This window comes from Sceloporus undulatus, chromosome 6, assembly GCF_019175285.1.
Source record: "Sceloporus undulatus isolate JIND9_A2432 ecotype Alabama chromosome 6, SceUnd_v1.1, whole genome shotgun sequence".
Taxonomy (NCBI): Eukaryota; Metazoa; Chordata; class Lepidosauria; order Squamata; family Phrynosomatidae; genus Sceloporus; species Sceloporus undulatus.
Genome location: NC_056527.1, coordinates 146,500,485 through 146,513,548, shown reverse-complemented (window position 1 = coordinate 146,513,548; position 13,064 = coordinate 146,500,485). Strand labels below are relative to the sequence as shown.

Below are 13,064 nucleotides of genomic sequence, written 5' to 3'. Positions count from 1 at the left end.
TCCTTCCTTCCTTCAGAAGGGCCCAGCCTCTCTCTGAGGAGCAGCCCAGGAGCCGGACCTCCCAGTTGGCACCAGTTTGGCTAACTGCCGCCCAGGAGCCTCTCTGGCCAGGAAGGGCGGGCCCAGCACTCGGAGCACAGGTGCCACAGTCTGTGGGGCGGACTCTGGCCGAGGAGGAGGAGGAGAGAGGGCCGGGAGGGTCCCAGGGCAAGCAGCGGAGCAGCCGTAGTGGGCACAAGCGCCCAGGAGGCTCCTTGCGGCGGGTGAGTGGGGGCGCTGGGGGCTGGGCTCCAGCTCCCCTTCTGCTCCCCGAGGGCGGAGGGAGAGGGGCAGTGGGGCGGGGGTCTCCCGGGTCCCCACAGCAGCCCCCTCCCCTGGGCTCCTGCTGGCTTTCCGGGGCAGCCCCTTCCCTGGGGGGGAGGGTGGGGTGGAAAAGGGGGGCGTCGGTGGAGCGAGGTCAGAGGGGCAACGGGGGCTCTTTCTGGGGGGGAGGTGAATCATTCCTTTCAGCCCGGGTTTCTTTGGGAAAGAAAGACAGGAAAGACCCGCTGTCCTCCAGCTCTCCCCCCCCCGCTCTCCCTTCCCTCTCCTTTGGTCGTCCCGGGAGAGCTCTGTCGGGGGAGGGGGTCGTTGGTCCCTCTTGGGAGCCCCTCCTTCCCTCGGGGGGCCCCTTTGGGCTGGAAAAGGAGCAGGGGCTGGGGCATCCCGGCGGCCCCCTGCCTTCCTCCCTCCTCCCTCGACAGCCTTGTGTCGGGTATCAACAAGCCGAGGAGAGCCGCCCAGCCCCGCCGAGGCCAAGGGAGAGCAAGGGGAGCAGGAGGCGCAGGAGGACAGAATCCTGCCCCCTTTATTCTTCCCTTTCATCCCTTGTTTTACGATGCCAGCCTCCTGCCCTTTGGTCCTGTCTAGAGCTTCCTCAGGAGAGAGTTTAAGCTGCCATCCCAAGCCCCCAGGATTCCGTTTAAAGCTTTCTTGATCAGATTCAAGGCGTTCTTCTCGGCCCAATAGGGCTTCTCCGCCACACGCCTAACTTCTTAGGGCCACTCTCAGGCGCTGGGGGCACTGATGCCTTCTCGCGTTTTCCTTTTGCCCAAGGTCTTCAAGCCATATGGCAAGTGAGGCCAGCCGGCGGAGCCCTGGGCGGTCAGTGAGGGTCAGTGAGGCTCCGGCCAGACTGCAGGCGGCAGAGAGCCTTCTTCAGAGGGAGGCCCTCCCTGTCTGTCGTGTTCTTGGTTCCCACTTTAGGACAGAGATAAACCATTTTAATTAATATTGTTCTTCACAAGGGCTTGAGAAAACCAATTGAGTTCTACCAAGATAGAATGTTTTGATGAAACATATCTTTACTGATCATGAAGAAGAAGAAGGAAAAGCATTCTTAAAATGAAACCCAGAGAAAAATCCTATCCCTCTGGAATAAAACCGAGTGGCAAACTGAGTTAACATCATAAAATTGAATTTGTGCTTCAAGCCTTTCATCTAATCAGCAGCTGGAGGGGGGGCTCTGTGTGTGTGTGTGTGTGTGTGTGTGTCTTCCCATCACCTGGGAAGGGGGGGGTTGAGCAGTCCTCCTCATTCTGGAAACCACAGGAGACCCTGTGCCCAAGGACTCTGGCTGGCTGATCACCCCTGATTGATCCATAGGGAACTCTCCAGCCCCTTTGATGGGGGAGGGACGTGGGGGGTTGTGGGGAGAGTTACATGGACCCCATTCATCACTTCCGCTGCAGCCAGAAAGGAGCCATCCCTAGCCTTTGGCTCCTCAGATTCAAGGTTGTTCTGTTCAGTTTTATACCATCTCTTTTATTCTTCATTAATGAATAGCAAAATTAATGAATGGCCAAACCTTTCTAGACAATTCACAAAAAAGATGTGAAACCCTAGATTGAGAAATGTACCAACGAAACACATGCAGAATCTATAAGCAGAGGGCAAAAGCAAAGGTGGGCCAGCTGCCAAGCCACAGCCCTTTGGAAAGCCAGGAGAGTGTGTCCAGACAGAAGGGCTCCCTCATGACAGACAGGCCCCCTCTGTCCTCTGGCCAAGGGCTGCCTCTGGGCAGAGGCACTACAGGCAGAGGGCTCTCCTCCACAGCAACTCCTGGGAGGACACATGGAGGACAGGCGGCAGGATGGGAAGGGCAAGGGGAAGGATGGGGGAGACCCCCCCCTGCAAAACTTCTAGTCCTCTCCCCAGCCTCCCTCCCTTGCACTGCATTTCCTCAGTCTCTTCAGCCAGTTTGTGGGGGGTTCGCTTCTGCACAAATTTGCATTGTATTTGCATATACTGGTTAATGCATATTGAATGTTATAAGCTGATCTGTAAATTATATATATATATGTTAGGAAGGATCGTTAGGGGAATTTAATTAGCTCAAATTTACGAGAACCATGTCCTAACAACGCACAAGTGGATCGTGTCCCTTGTGTATACCAGAGGTCATCTGTCCAACCCCAAGAAACAGAGACTCCAGTGCCAATGAGTTGCAATTAAAATATAAACATTTATTAAGCCACACACACAAAGGGGATCACACACGCACTCACACATTCAATGCTAAAGAAAGGGAGGGGAAGAGTTTGGGAGTAAAGGAGAAAGGTAGAGGCACCGTTGAACTAATTACCTAGGGTCTTCTCCAAGCGATGGGTGTGAGGATGTTGGAAGGTGCACCAGCCGCGGGGACACGGGAAAGCAAGTGGCGACTGCGTAGTAGGAGCTAAGTTCCAGCGGCTAAGCTAACAAGAGGCCCGAAAGCGACATGGGCTTTGGCTTGCCCAAGTGTTTCAGCGGGGCACAGTGCCCAAGAGAGCTCAAGTCTGGAGCAGTTGCTCGACAGAGTTTGAGGTTTGGAACTTTGTAGCTCACACAGCCCAAAGGGGGCTGGACTTGGGTCTTATTTATACTGCGAAGCGTGTCTGCAGGCTATAGCTAGCGGATGAACAAAGTCTTTCAGAATCTACAAGCAGAGGGCAAAAGCAAAGGTGGGCCAGCTGCCAAAGGCCACAGCCATTTGGAAAGCCAGGGAGAGTGTGTCCAGGACAGAAGGGCTTCCCCATGACAGACAGGCCCCCTCTGTCCTCTGGCCAAGGGCTGCCTCTGGGCAGAAGGCACTGCAGGCAGAGGGCTCTCCTCCAACAGCAACTCCTGGGAGGACACATGGAGGACAGGCGGCAGGTTGGGAAGGGCAAGGGGAAGGGATGGGGAGACCCCCCCTGCAAAACTCTCTAGTCCTCTCCCCAGCCTCCCTCCCTTGCACTGCATTTCCTCAGTCTCTTCAGCCAGTTTTTGGGGGGGTTTCGCTTCTGCACAAATTTGCATTGTATTTGCATATACTGGTTAATGCATATTGAAATGTTTGATAAGCTGATCTGTAAATTATATATATATATGTTAGGAAGGATCGAATTAGGGGAATTTAATTAGCTCAAATTTACGAGAACCATGTCCTAACAACGCACACAGCGGATCGTGTCCCTATGTGTATACCAGAGGTCATCTAGTCCAACCCCAAGAAACAGAGACTCCAGTGCCAATGAGTTGCAATTAAAATATAAACATTTATTAAAGCCACACAACAAAGGGGATCACACACGCACTCACACATTCAATGCTAAAGAAAGGGAGGGGAAGAGTTTGGGAGTAAAGGAGAAAGGATAGAGGCACCGTTGAACTAATTACCTTAGGAGTCTTCTCCAAGCGATGGATGTGAGGGATGTTGGAAGGTGAACACAGCCGCGGGGAACAGGGAAAGCAAGTGGCGACTGCGGTAGCTAGGAGCTAAGTTCCAGCGGGCTAAGCTAACAAGAGGCCCGAAAGAGACAGTGGGCTTTGGCTTGCCCAAGTGATTTCAGCGGGGCACAGTGCCCAAGAGAGCTCAAGTCTGGAGCAGTTGCTCGACAGAGTTTGAGGTTTGGAACTTTGTAGCTCACAAGCCCAAAGGAGGGCTGGAATCTGGGTCTTATTTATACTGCGAAGCGTGTCTGCAGGCTATAGCTACCTGCAGAACAAAGGTCTTGATGGCTTTTCTTTGTCTTAGATTAAAGCTAAACAATGGATACACAAAAAGGGTCTGCCACTTCTTTGGGAGAGGACCACTATCTAGATGGCTGAGTACTTAATGCCATCAATAGGAGAGGCATACTTCCTTTGTCCTCATTCTATCAGGTTGCCTGCGAAACTGGTAGGGCAACTCCCAGAACTGGTTTCTTAAGATTTAAATCTACCTTTTGCTATAGCCATGCCTTGCAAGGCTCCCTGGCTATGTGGTCAGCTCGCCTTTGGGATAATGGCGGCTGCAATGGGGTCAGTCAGGGGTCATGATTTTTGATCGCTTGGCACCCAAAATTTATATAAATCCAAACTCGATAACACACACACACACACACACATATATGATTCCACAGATAAATTGTGCTGTGTGTATGATGCCACAATTGAGATCCTCCTCAATGTCTCTCACAGCTACTCATAAAGATCCAAGCAATAGATATAAAAGTTTCCATCTCTGCTTGACCTGCTGCAGCAATGTCTCTCCCCTTCCCTGTTTTCCTTTTTTCAGGTGACCCTGCCATGAAGTCCTCCATCCAGGTTGTCACACTCTGGGGGAGAAGAGCCCCGGCGCACAGCATCACAGCCATTCTGATCACTGAGGACCAGAGGAGCATTGTTACCGGCAGCCATGAGGGGCAGCTGTGTCTCTGGGACCTGTCACCAGAACTCAAGGTTGTGGGCCACCCACTCATCCATGAGGGCCTCCTGCCTTCCTGCCCCTCTCTCTTCCCCTCATTCCTCCATGTGCCCCCCTCTGCCTCGCCCCTGGGCTGGCCATGTTCTGCCACCAGACCCACGTGTCACTTTCTTCCAGTCGGCAGTCCCACAAGTGTCAGGTGCCAGGCCTGGGCAGGCTCTGGGCAGCCACAGGGAGGCTGACCGCAATCCCCTGGAGCTCACCCCAGTCTCTCCACACAGAAGCCCCTCAGTTCCAGTCTCCCTCCAAGCGCCCTCCCTGTGCTCTTTCTCCAAGGCAAAATCCACCAGGAACCCATAGCTCTGTCTTTCTCACCCACTGGACTTCTTGCTCTTCCAGATTACACCGAAGCAACTGCTTTTCGGCCACACTGCCCCCGTGACGTGTTTGGCAAAGGCCAGAGATTTTGAGAAGCAGCCGTATGTGGTCAGTGCTGCTGAGAACGGGTCAGTTGCTTTGCACTCCCCATGTGCCCACCTTTCTCCCCATTGTAGTGACAAAAAGAGTGGCAGGTAAGGAGCCCCAGCATGGTCCTTGTTGGAGAGGAGCTCTTGCCAGGAGAAATGCCTGTGAGGAGCCACCAGGAAGGCCCCTTTGGGGCTGGCTGGGGTGGCACCAGAGATCCCCCCATTGCTGCCCACCAACCTTCCTCAGGCGGCGTTCTTGGTGGGCGATTCTTCTGCCTGGGAGGGAGGGAGCAAGGGAGGGAGGGAGGGAAGGGAGAAGTGAGGAGAGGGGTCCTGATGATGTCCAGAGGCCTCTGCCAGGAGCAAGGGACTGGTCCCCACAGTCGATGTTCGTATGGAAGACAGAGGCAGAGAGCAAGAGAGGGGTACTCTATGGAGACTGTAGTCATGCCTGTTCCAGTAATTTCTGTGGTGAATGGGAATGTGCCTGTTCCAGAGGCACAATGGCAGCCTTTCCTCCTGATCCTCACCATATCTCACATCAGAGGAGGAGTTCCACCATAGTGCTTTCAAAGTCAAGGGTTGCATAAGATAGTGTCTACGTGTGCACACTTGTGTGCATAATTTTTGCCAACTTGACCACTCCATTATGTTGCTCAGCCACATGTGTCCTGGTTTTCACCTGTGATTCTGGACAGGTGTGCCCCCTCTGCCCAGGCTGCCTGAAATCCTTCTCCCTGCCTCCCAGCAAAGGGTGGGGAGAGTAACATCTGTCTCTCTTTTGGGCAGAGAAATGTGCGTTTGGGACATCACCTGCGGGGAGTGTGTGGAGGACACCCGCCTTCCCTTCTGCCACACCGCCATCTGCGTAAGTATGGCCACTTCTGGCCAGGGCCCCTCTAACCGCACCTCTCCCCCCCCCCTTGAGGAGCACCCTCTTTACTGCCTCAGCTCCTTCATCCCCAGAGGGTTTGCGGGTCTGTCTTTCTGTCCTCAAGGGCCAGAAAGCAAGATCCACAGAGATCCCACTCAGGGCTTTTCTTCCAGGAAAAGGTACCTTCCCTGCATGCGGGACATGGAGCTATCTCTCTGCTTTCCACCATTTCTTGCTTGAGATTAGGATGGATGGTCTCATTTCTGTCTCTGGCATCAGGAGCCATCAGTGCCGATGCACATGGCCAAGGGGGAAGGGAGAAGCCCCCAAGGGGAGTGGTATGCCATGGCAGGGTGAGCGGCAGTTGCAGGGAAGGTGCCAGGCCCTGACAGGTTCTCTGTGCCCACCTTTGGCCCGTGGCATGAAGGAGGGTCTGCCAAAGGAGAGATGGTACTCGGGGGAGTGGGGAGGAAGGAAGCCCACAAACCTGGCTGGGCTTATGGGGCCATGTTCCTTGTGACGATCTCTGCATCTGTTTGCCATGTTTTGTTTCCTAGCACATGAGCCCAGAGGCCTGGAACTGGGCGCCATCTTTGTTGGTGCACCAGGCTAACCTGCTCCGGCTTCTCCCCATCTCCTCCCCCATTACCACCCCACTCTTTTTGCTCAGTATTACCACAGCTCCTTCCGCATGACGGGTGAAGGCTGGCTCCTGTGTTGTGGGCAGTATGACAACATCCTCATCCTGGATGCCAAGACGCTGGCCGTCCTCCATGCCTTGACTTCTTCCCACACACCAGACTGGGTCAGCTGCATGTGCCTGGTCCACTCCCCCCGGATCCAGGGTATTTCTCCCACTCCATAGCTCTCGGGGGAAGGGAAGAGTTCTGTTGGGGGGGGGGGGACTGCGGCACACCAAATCTCCCCACTTATCCCCCTGTGTGCCAACCCCCTGTGGCTCTGCCCCACTTCCTTCCCACTGAGTGAGGTCCCCCCTTGGGCTGCCATAGCTGCTTCTTCCTCTTCCTCCTCAGAGGACTCCTTGATCGCTGTCTCGGCCACTGGAGTCCTGAGCGCCTGGGACCTCTCCTCTTCCATCACCAAGATCCAGGTGAGAGACTGGGGGGGCACCTGAGGGAAGGTGGGCTGGCAGGGGGTAGGGTGCTGCTATTCACCCCCCTAGCAGGGAGTGTGGGTTGGCTGTGGGGGAAGGCTCTTCTGCCCCCCATTGGCAAGGAGGTGAGGTGAGGGAGGCCACTCAGCTCTGCCCCCATACCCCCGTCTTCTCCTGCTTTGGTTTGTAGGAGGGGCAGAGGGTCGACGAAAGGGAGTCCACAGCACTGGGTTGCTCCTCCTGCCAGGCCATCCGCTTTTGCACCTACACTGAACGGTTTCTCCTGGTGATCTTCTCCACCTGCTGGAAGGTAATGGTTGCTGGTCCCCTTTCCCCGCTCTGCCCCAAGGCAGGCGGGCAGGCTGGGGAGCTCTCTGGTCTGGTGGGACTCCAGGTCCCATCTGCCTCATTAGCCTCAGAGCCATCCCTCAGAATTTCAGCCCATCAGCACACTTTGCCCATCCTGATGTGACACAGAATTTCCTAAGGCAATCCTAACAGATGAGTATAAATAGAAAAGCCACAAAAATAAAATTCCATGTGTGAAGACAAAGTGAAGAAACCAAAGGGCTTTGTCTGATTTTGATTTCAACAAAGATTCACTTCTGCCCACTCTGGGGCACTAAACTAAGTTGATTCCAGGGATTTAATAAGTCATCTGGGGTCTTTCCTGTACCTGCCACAGAACTCTGTCTCAAATGTTCCTCTTGGAAAAATTTAGTGGGTCTTCCTCCTCCTCCTCAGGAATGAGGGGTCTGTCTTGAGGTCTGCCCTCCTTGCCCACACTCCAGAGCCCTCTGGCCCAAGGAGGCCGCCCCAGCCTTGACTCGGCAGCAGGCCTCCCATGTCAGACAGAGGGGGTCTCAGGCTCAGGCTCCCCTTTGAACTGGGGGCTCTGGGTTCTTGGGCCTAAAGGGGCAATCTCAAGCTCTCTCTCTGCCTGTCTAGAGGAGGAAAAGGAGGAAGAAGCCTGTCCAGGGATATAAACTGGGACCACCAATTTCTCATGCCAGTTGAAACAAGTTGAAAGACCTTTTTTTTTCCTGGGCGTGAGAGAGACCCTTGTGGAGCCTCTGCTCGTCAGGGACATCTCTGTTAATGTCTGCGTGTCAATACAAAAAGAGCACACAGACACATGCAGACACACACAGGGCCCCCTCCTTTTGTGACTTCAGGTGTATGATTACTGTGACTTTTCCCTGCTGTGGACCGAATGGAGTCCCAGGGGCCAAAGCTTTGCTGGGGGTGATGTCCTGGCTGCTCACCGGCTGATCGTCTGGACGGATGGTGGGCATGGATACATCTACCAGCTGCTGAACAGGTCAGCCCAGGGGAAGCCAAGAGAGAGACATGTTGATAGTGGCTAGTTAAATGTCCATGCTAAATTTATATTTTAGAATATTAGCGGCTTTTCTTACAGCAAATATATATAGCCTATATCCTGAGGTCAAATGCTGTAGCCACATTTTACTTATGTTGTGTACACATAAGCATATTTTCCTTGAATTTCCTTAATACCTTTTACTGATTTGTGCTGGCTCTGTGCCATAATAAATGTTGGATGTTGTTGCCCAGGAGCAGCCCACCCCACCCCAACCACATTTTTGGCACCAGCTGACCCTGGAGGGGCTTATTGTGGATAAATGCCCCCTCCTCAAATGTTACCAATTGGCTGTGGTGGGTGGCATGGGCTGGCGCTGCTGGCACCAGGTTCTCTGAGGAGAGGGGCTGCCTGGCATGAGTCCGAACTGGAGATGGGCTTCCTGCATATAACACACACACACACACACTCCACTGCTTGTTGCAGAGATCCATTGCGGTTGTCTTGACCTCCTCGTCCTCTTTCCCAATTATTCAGCGGCCTTTCCCGGAGCATCCAGCAGCCGTCCGGGGGAGGAGTCCTCAAAGAGACAGTTTACCCTCTTTTACTCTCCTCTATTGATGTAGAAGATGAGAAGGTAAGACCCCCTGCTGGAGGATGACTCTGTGTGTGTGCTGCGGGGGCAACATAGCGGGGTTCTTCACTAGAGGCAACTGGGGGATTCCCATGCCGGTGGGGCTCTGAGTCCAGCCCATGTTTTGCTCCAGGGTGAGAGGAGCTGCTCTCTGGGGGCAAGGACCGGGAGGTCCAGAGCTTTGGACAGCTCCTGTGGGGCTCCCCCAGCCCCCCTGGGATGAGGGCACCAGCCACCGGGGGGGGGGGTCCCTGCGGCCCCTTGGCAGGAAGGGGCCCCACCCTGAGCCAGTTCAAGGCAGGAGCCTTAATCTCCTGCCTCTGGAACTCCCTGAAGTAAATGGAGGAAGGCTGACATGGCGGCTCTCTCTGTCTTTGTCTCTCTCCTTAAAGCAGAGTTTCTCTTACATGATGGGCTTCATGAATGAGAGAAAAGACCCCTTTTATAAGATCCTTTACTCTGGAGACGCTTCCGGGAGAATCACATTGTGGCACATTCCTGACGTCCCAGTTTCAACTCTAGACGGTTCTCCGAAAGGTTGGGGCAGTTTCTGTTTGGGGTCTCTGGGCTGGACTGAGCAGTCTGCTGGATAAGACAAAAAAGCCAGGATAGATATTCAGTCAATAACGACCCATCAATGGAAGGAAGGGAGAGGGAGGCCGAGGCTTAAGGGCAGGCCTCAGTGTGCCTTCCAAGGCAACAGCAGAATGTGGTCCCGTTGATCTCTGTGGTTACTGCCTACAGTTCATGGGATGAAATATGGGTGGCTGGCATGGCCATCATCTCCAGGCTGTTCTGCTTCAGACAGGCCTCCTTTGCCTTCCCTGCAGAGATCCCAAGAGTAGCATCCTCCACCCTGCAGGAGTCCTTCGACGCTCACCATCTGCTCATGGCAGAAGGGTTCTGGGGCCGCCTCTGGGGCAAAGCGGACACTACTCCCACCACCACATTCACCCTGTACATCCCTAGCCTCGATATGCTGGTGTGTGGCTGTGAAGATGGCAGGATTGTGGTTCTGCCAGCTCTGGCTGCTGCCAAGGTCTGCCTCTTGGAGGATCCATCCTTCCGGAAAGGTGAGTGGCACCGGCAGACTTCCCCCCAAGAGGAGGATCTGGTCAGTGGTCTCTGAGGGAGGAGGCTTCCAGGTGGGTGCCATGAGAGCCCCTCATCCAGCCACCAGCTGCTTGGCCCTTTACTCTCTGCCAGCAAAGCCTTCAGTGGCGAACAGGGGGCCCTCCTTCGGCCCTGCCCCCTTCCCCCCCCCCCCCATTGCTGCCTGTCTGTGTTGACATTGCTGAGGAAACCCACCTCAGAAAGCCCTGGCCAGAATCTCCCTCTAGCTAGAGAAGGCTCTGTTTGGTCCAGACCCTTGGCTGTCACAGCAGATGACTAACTGGAAACCCCCAAGAAGCCCTCTCTCCTCCTTCACCCCAATAGTTGCCCCACTGTACCTCTGCCTTTCACCTTGGTGGCCATGTATAATGCACGCCCACAGCTGCTAGCTTTTAAGAGACCTCCATGAATGTATCCCTCCCTGTTTAGAGCCCACATCCTTTCTGTGGCAGTGAGTCCCACAGGTCAGTCAAGCACTTTGTGAAGAAATGTTCCTTTTTCTCTGTCCTGAACAGTTGGATTTGGGCTGTGTGAGTGGGTGGGAGAGAAGGTGTGTCCACTGGTGGGGGAGCCTTCTGGGGATGGCCACGGACAAGTCTGACAAAGAGGTGAAGGACAAAGAGGAGGAGAAGGAGGATCACACCCCTGGTCCTGCCTCCCTGCAGCAGTCTTGGCCACCTTTCCCCTTCGGCTGCTGCAGCTAAGTCCCTGGAAGCCCATATGAAGAGTGAGCATCCACGTTTAAGACCCTGGAAACCCACAGATGGGGGCAGTCAGGGGCCAACCTGCCTCTTCTCTGGCCATCTAAACGTCTTTGTGACCACAGTGATCCAGATGAGTGAAGGGCCAAATTAACAGATTGCACATAGTGCCACTCCTGTGGCCCCCAGAGGACACAGCAGGACCCACTGCAGAAGCCCTGTGGGCCCCACAAGTGGCCTTTTGCCACAGGATGTTGGCCCCCTTTTGTGAGGAGAGGTGGGGACCCCACTTGACCCATCTCCCCCTCCCTTCCTCTCTTTCAGATACCTTGCCCTACAGGACGCTCAGCGGCCACAGCAGTGGGGTAACAGCATTGCTGTACCCACATGGCCGATCGGCTCAGTTTGACCCCAGCTGGCTGCTCTCCGGGAGCCAGGACTCCCATGTCATCTGGTGGGACATGTTCACTGGGGAGAAGCTGCACGACTTCTCCTTGCATGCTGGTCGCATCACAGATATGCTGCTCTCCTCAGAGAATTACCAAGTAAGTGGGGAAGGAATTGGGGGGGGGGAGAGAAAGGCCCAGCCGAAGGACAGCACGGCAAGTGTTGGAGGGCAGCGGCAGTCGGAGGAGAGACCAGGAGCAGGGCACCATTGGCTGGCACCAGGGAACCTCCGTTGCACCTGGGCAGTTCTTGCGTAGGCAGCAGAGAGCCAGCTCACAGTTGACGCTTCACTCGCACATCCATCAGCTGTTCGGTGGCCTCCTCTGTGCAATCGCTGCCTGCGCTCCACCTCACTCACCAGGCAATTTGCCTAGTTTGACTCTGCAGCTATTTCTGTCTTGCGTGCTGGCGGATGGAATCAGGCAATGGGTGGAGGAGTGCAGCTTTTAAGATAAATGGCCTACCCTCAACATATAGAACCTCACCCAGCCCCTTTGCCTCCTCCTTCTGCACTAAGGCAGCTGCTGCTGCTTGCGAGCGCCCTCCTCTGGTCAGATGTAGTTGCACTGGGATCTGAGTGCATTTCTGAGGATACCACCAGTTTCCATACGTGGAAACAGTGGCATGCCCACACTGGTGTCACATGGCGTGGGGGGCTGTGCCAGAGGGGCATCCAAAAGGGGGTGCTCAGCCCTCTCTTTGGCCATGACAGGAGACCTCATGAGGTAATAATAATAATAATAATAATAATAATAATAATAATAGAGGGCCATAATAATAATAGTAGTAATAATAATAATAATAATAATAATAATAATAATAATAATAAAGGGCCCAGTGCAGACCACACACCCCATGCTCCCTAGTGATGCCACTGCTTAGAAAAATGGTTTCTGGAGTTTATCACACGGGGACAACTGGAAGTATAAACTGATTAACCCGTAATAATCCCACAATTGCGCAAATGGTTTTCACACAACGTCGAGAGGAAACGTGATTAAAGTGCCACTATCCTGTGAATAACCAGGCAAGAAACAGCAGCAGATCATTCACAGGATTTTCCCATGAATGACTTTTTGCTGTTTATTGCCTGATTATTCCCTGGTTATTCACAGGATAATGGCTGTTGTGTTAATCTCATTTTAATCATGATTTAATATCAATTGCGATTTTCACAAGCTAATCACTGTTAAACTCCACATTTCCCCCTGAGTGATAAACTCTGTTGGATCAGAAGTAGGTTCCTGGGCCGTCAACCCCTTTTGTGGGAAAGAGGAATCCTGGTTAAGACTCAGCCTCCTATGGCAAAGTTCACACGTGAAAGTGCTGAATCTCTTCAGTCTCTCTCAGACTAGTTTTAGCAAAGTAAGGTAAATGGGCACTGTGCAAGCTTCATATCTAAAAATGTATTAATTACATTTAACGGCACATTCAAATCTATATGCAGGCAGTGCCTAACTATAGGAAAGTTTCAGGGAGAGGAGCCTTTCTGCAGATCTTGCCCTCACCATCTTGAAGGAGGAGGTGGAAGAGGCAGGGAAGGGAGGTCTTTTAGGTGCTCCTAAACACACTTGGAAGGTCCTCTGGCCACGTGTCATGGGTCCTTAGGAAATGCACCTCCACAATGGGTGACAGGGCCAATGGGGAAAGTTCCAGGATGCCAAAGATGGAGGTGCGCCAGCAACCCTAACTGCCTAAGCCCCCTT

At 53.7% G+C, this 13,064-nt stretch overlaps 1 protein-coding gene across 13 annotated transcripts in view; it reads left to right on the top strand.

Annotated features, from left to right (window-relative positions):
• The first annotated feature begins 212 nt into the window (after positions 1-212).
• The window catches only part of WDR72 (WD repeat domain 72), a 31,048-nt gene continuing 18,196 nt past the window's right edge, over positions 213-13,064 (top strand). For 2 of the 13 annotated variants that reach the window (XM_042476066.1, XM_042476071.1), the window contains exons 1-12: positions 213-263; positions 4,559-4,722; positions 5,087-5,259; positions 5,944-6,022; positions 6,699-6,873; positions 7,063-7,139; positions 7,333-7,452; positions 8,318-8,463; positions 9,001-9,100; positions 9,490-9,634; positions 9,928-10,170; positions 11,236-11,456. In XM_042476066.1, coding sequence (XP_042332000.1) covers positions 4,570-4,722; positions 5,087-5,259; positions 5,944-6,022; positions 6,699-6,873; positions 7,063-7,139; positions 7,333-7,452; positions 8,318-8,463; positions 9,001-9,100; positions 9,490-9,634; positions 9,928-10,170; positions 11,236-11,456 — 1,632 coding nt within the window. In that variant the 5' untranslated portion in view covers positions 213-263; positions 4,559-4,569. The other 11 variants (XM_042476070.1, XM_042476079.1, XM_042476068.1 and 8 more) reach the window with 9 other exon arrangements.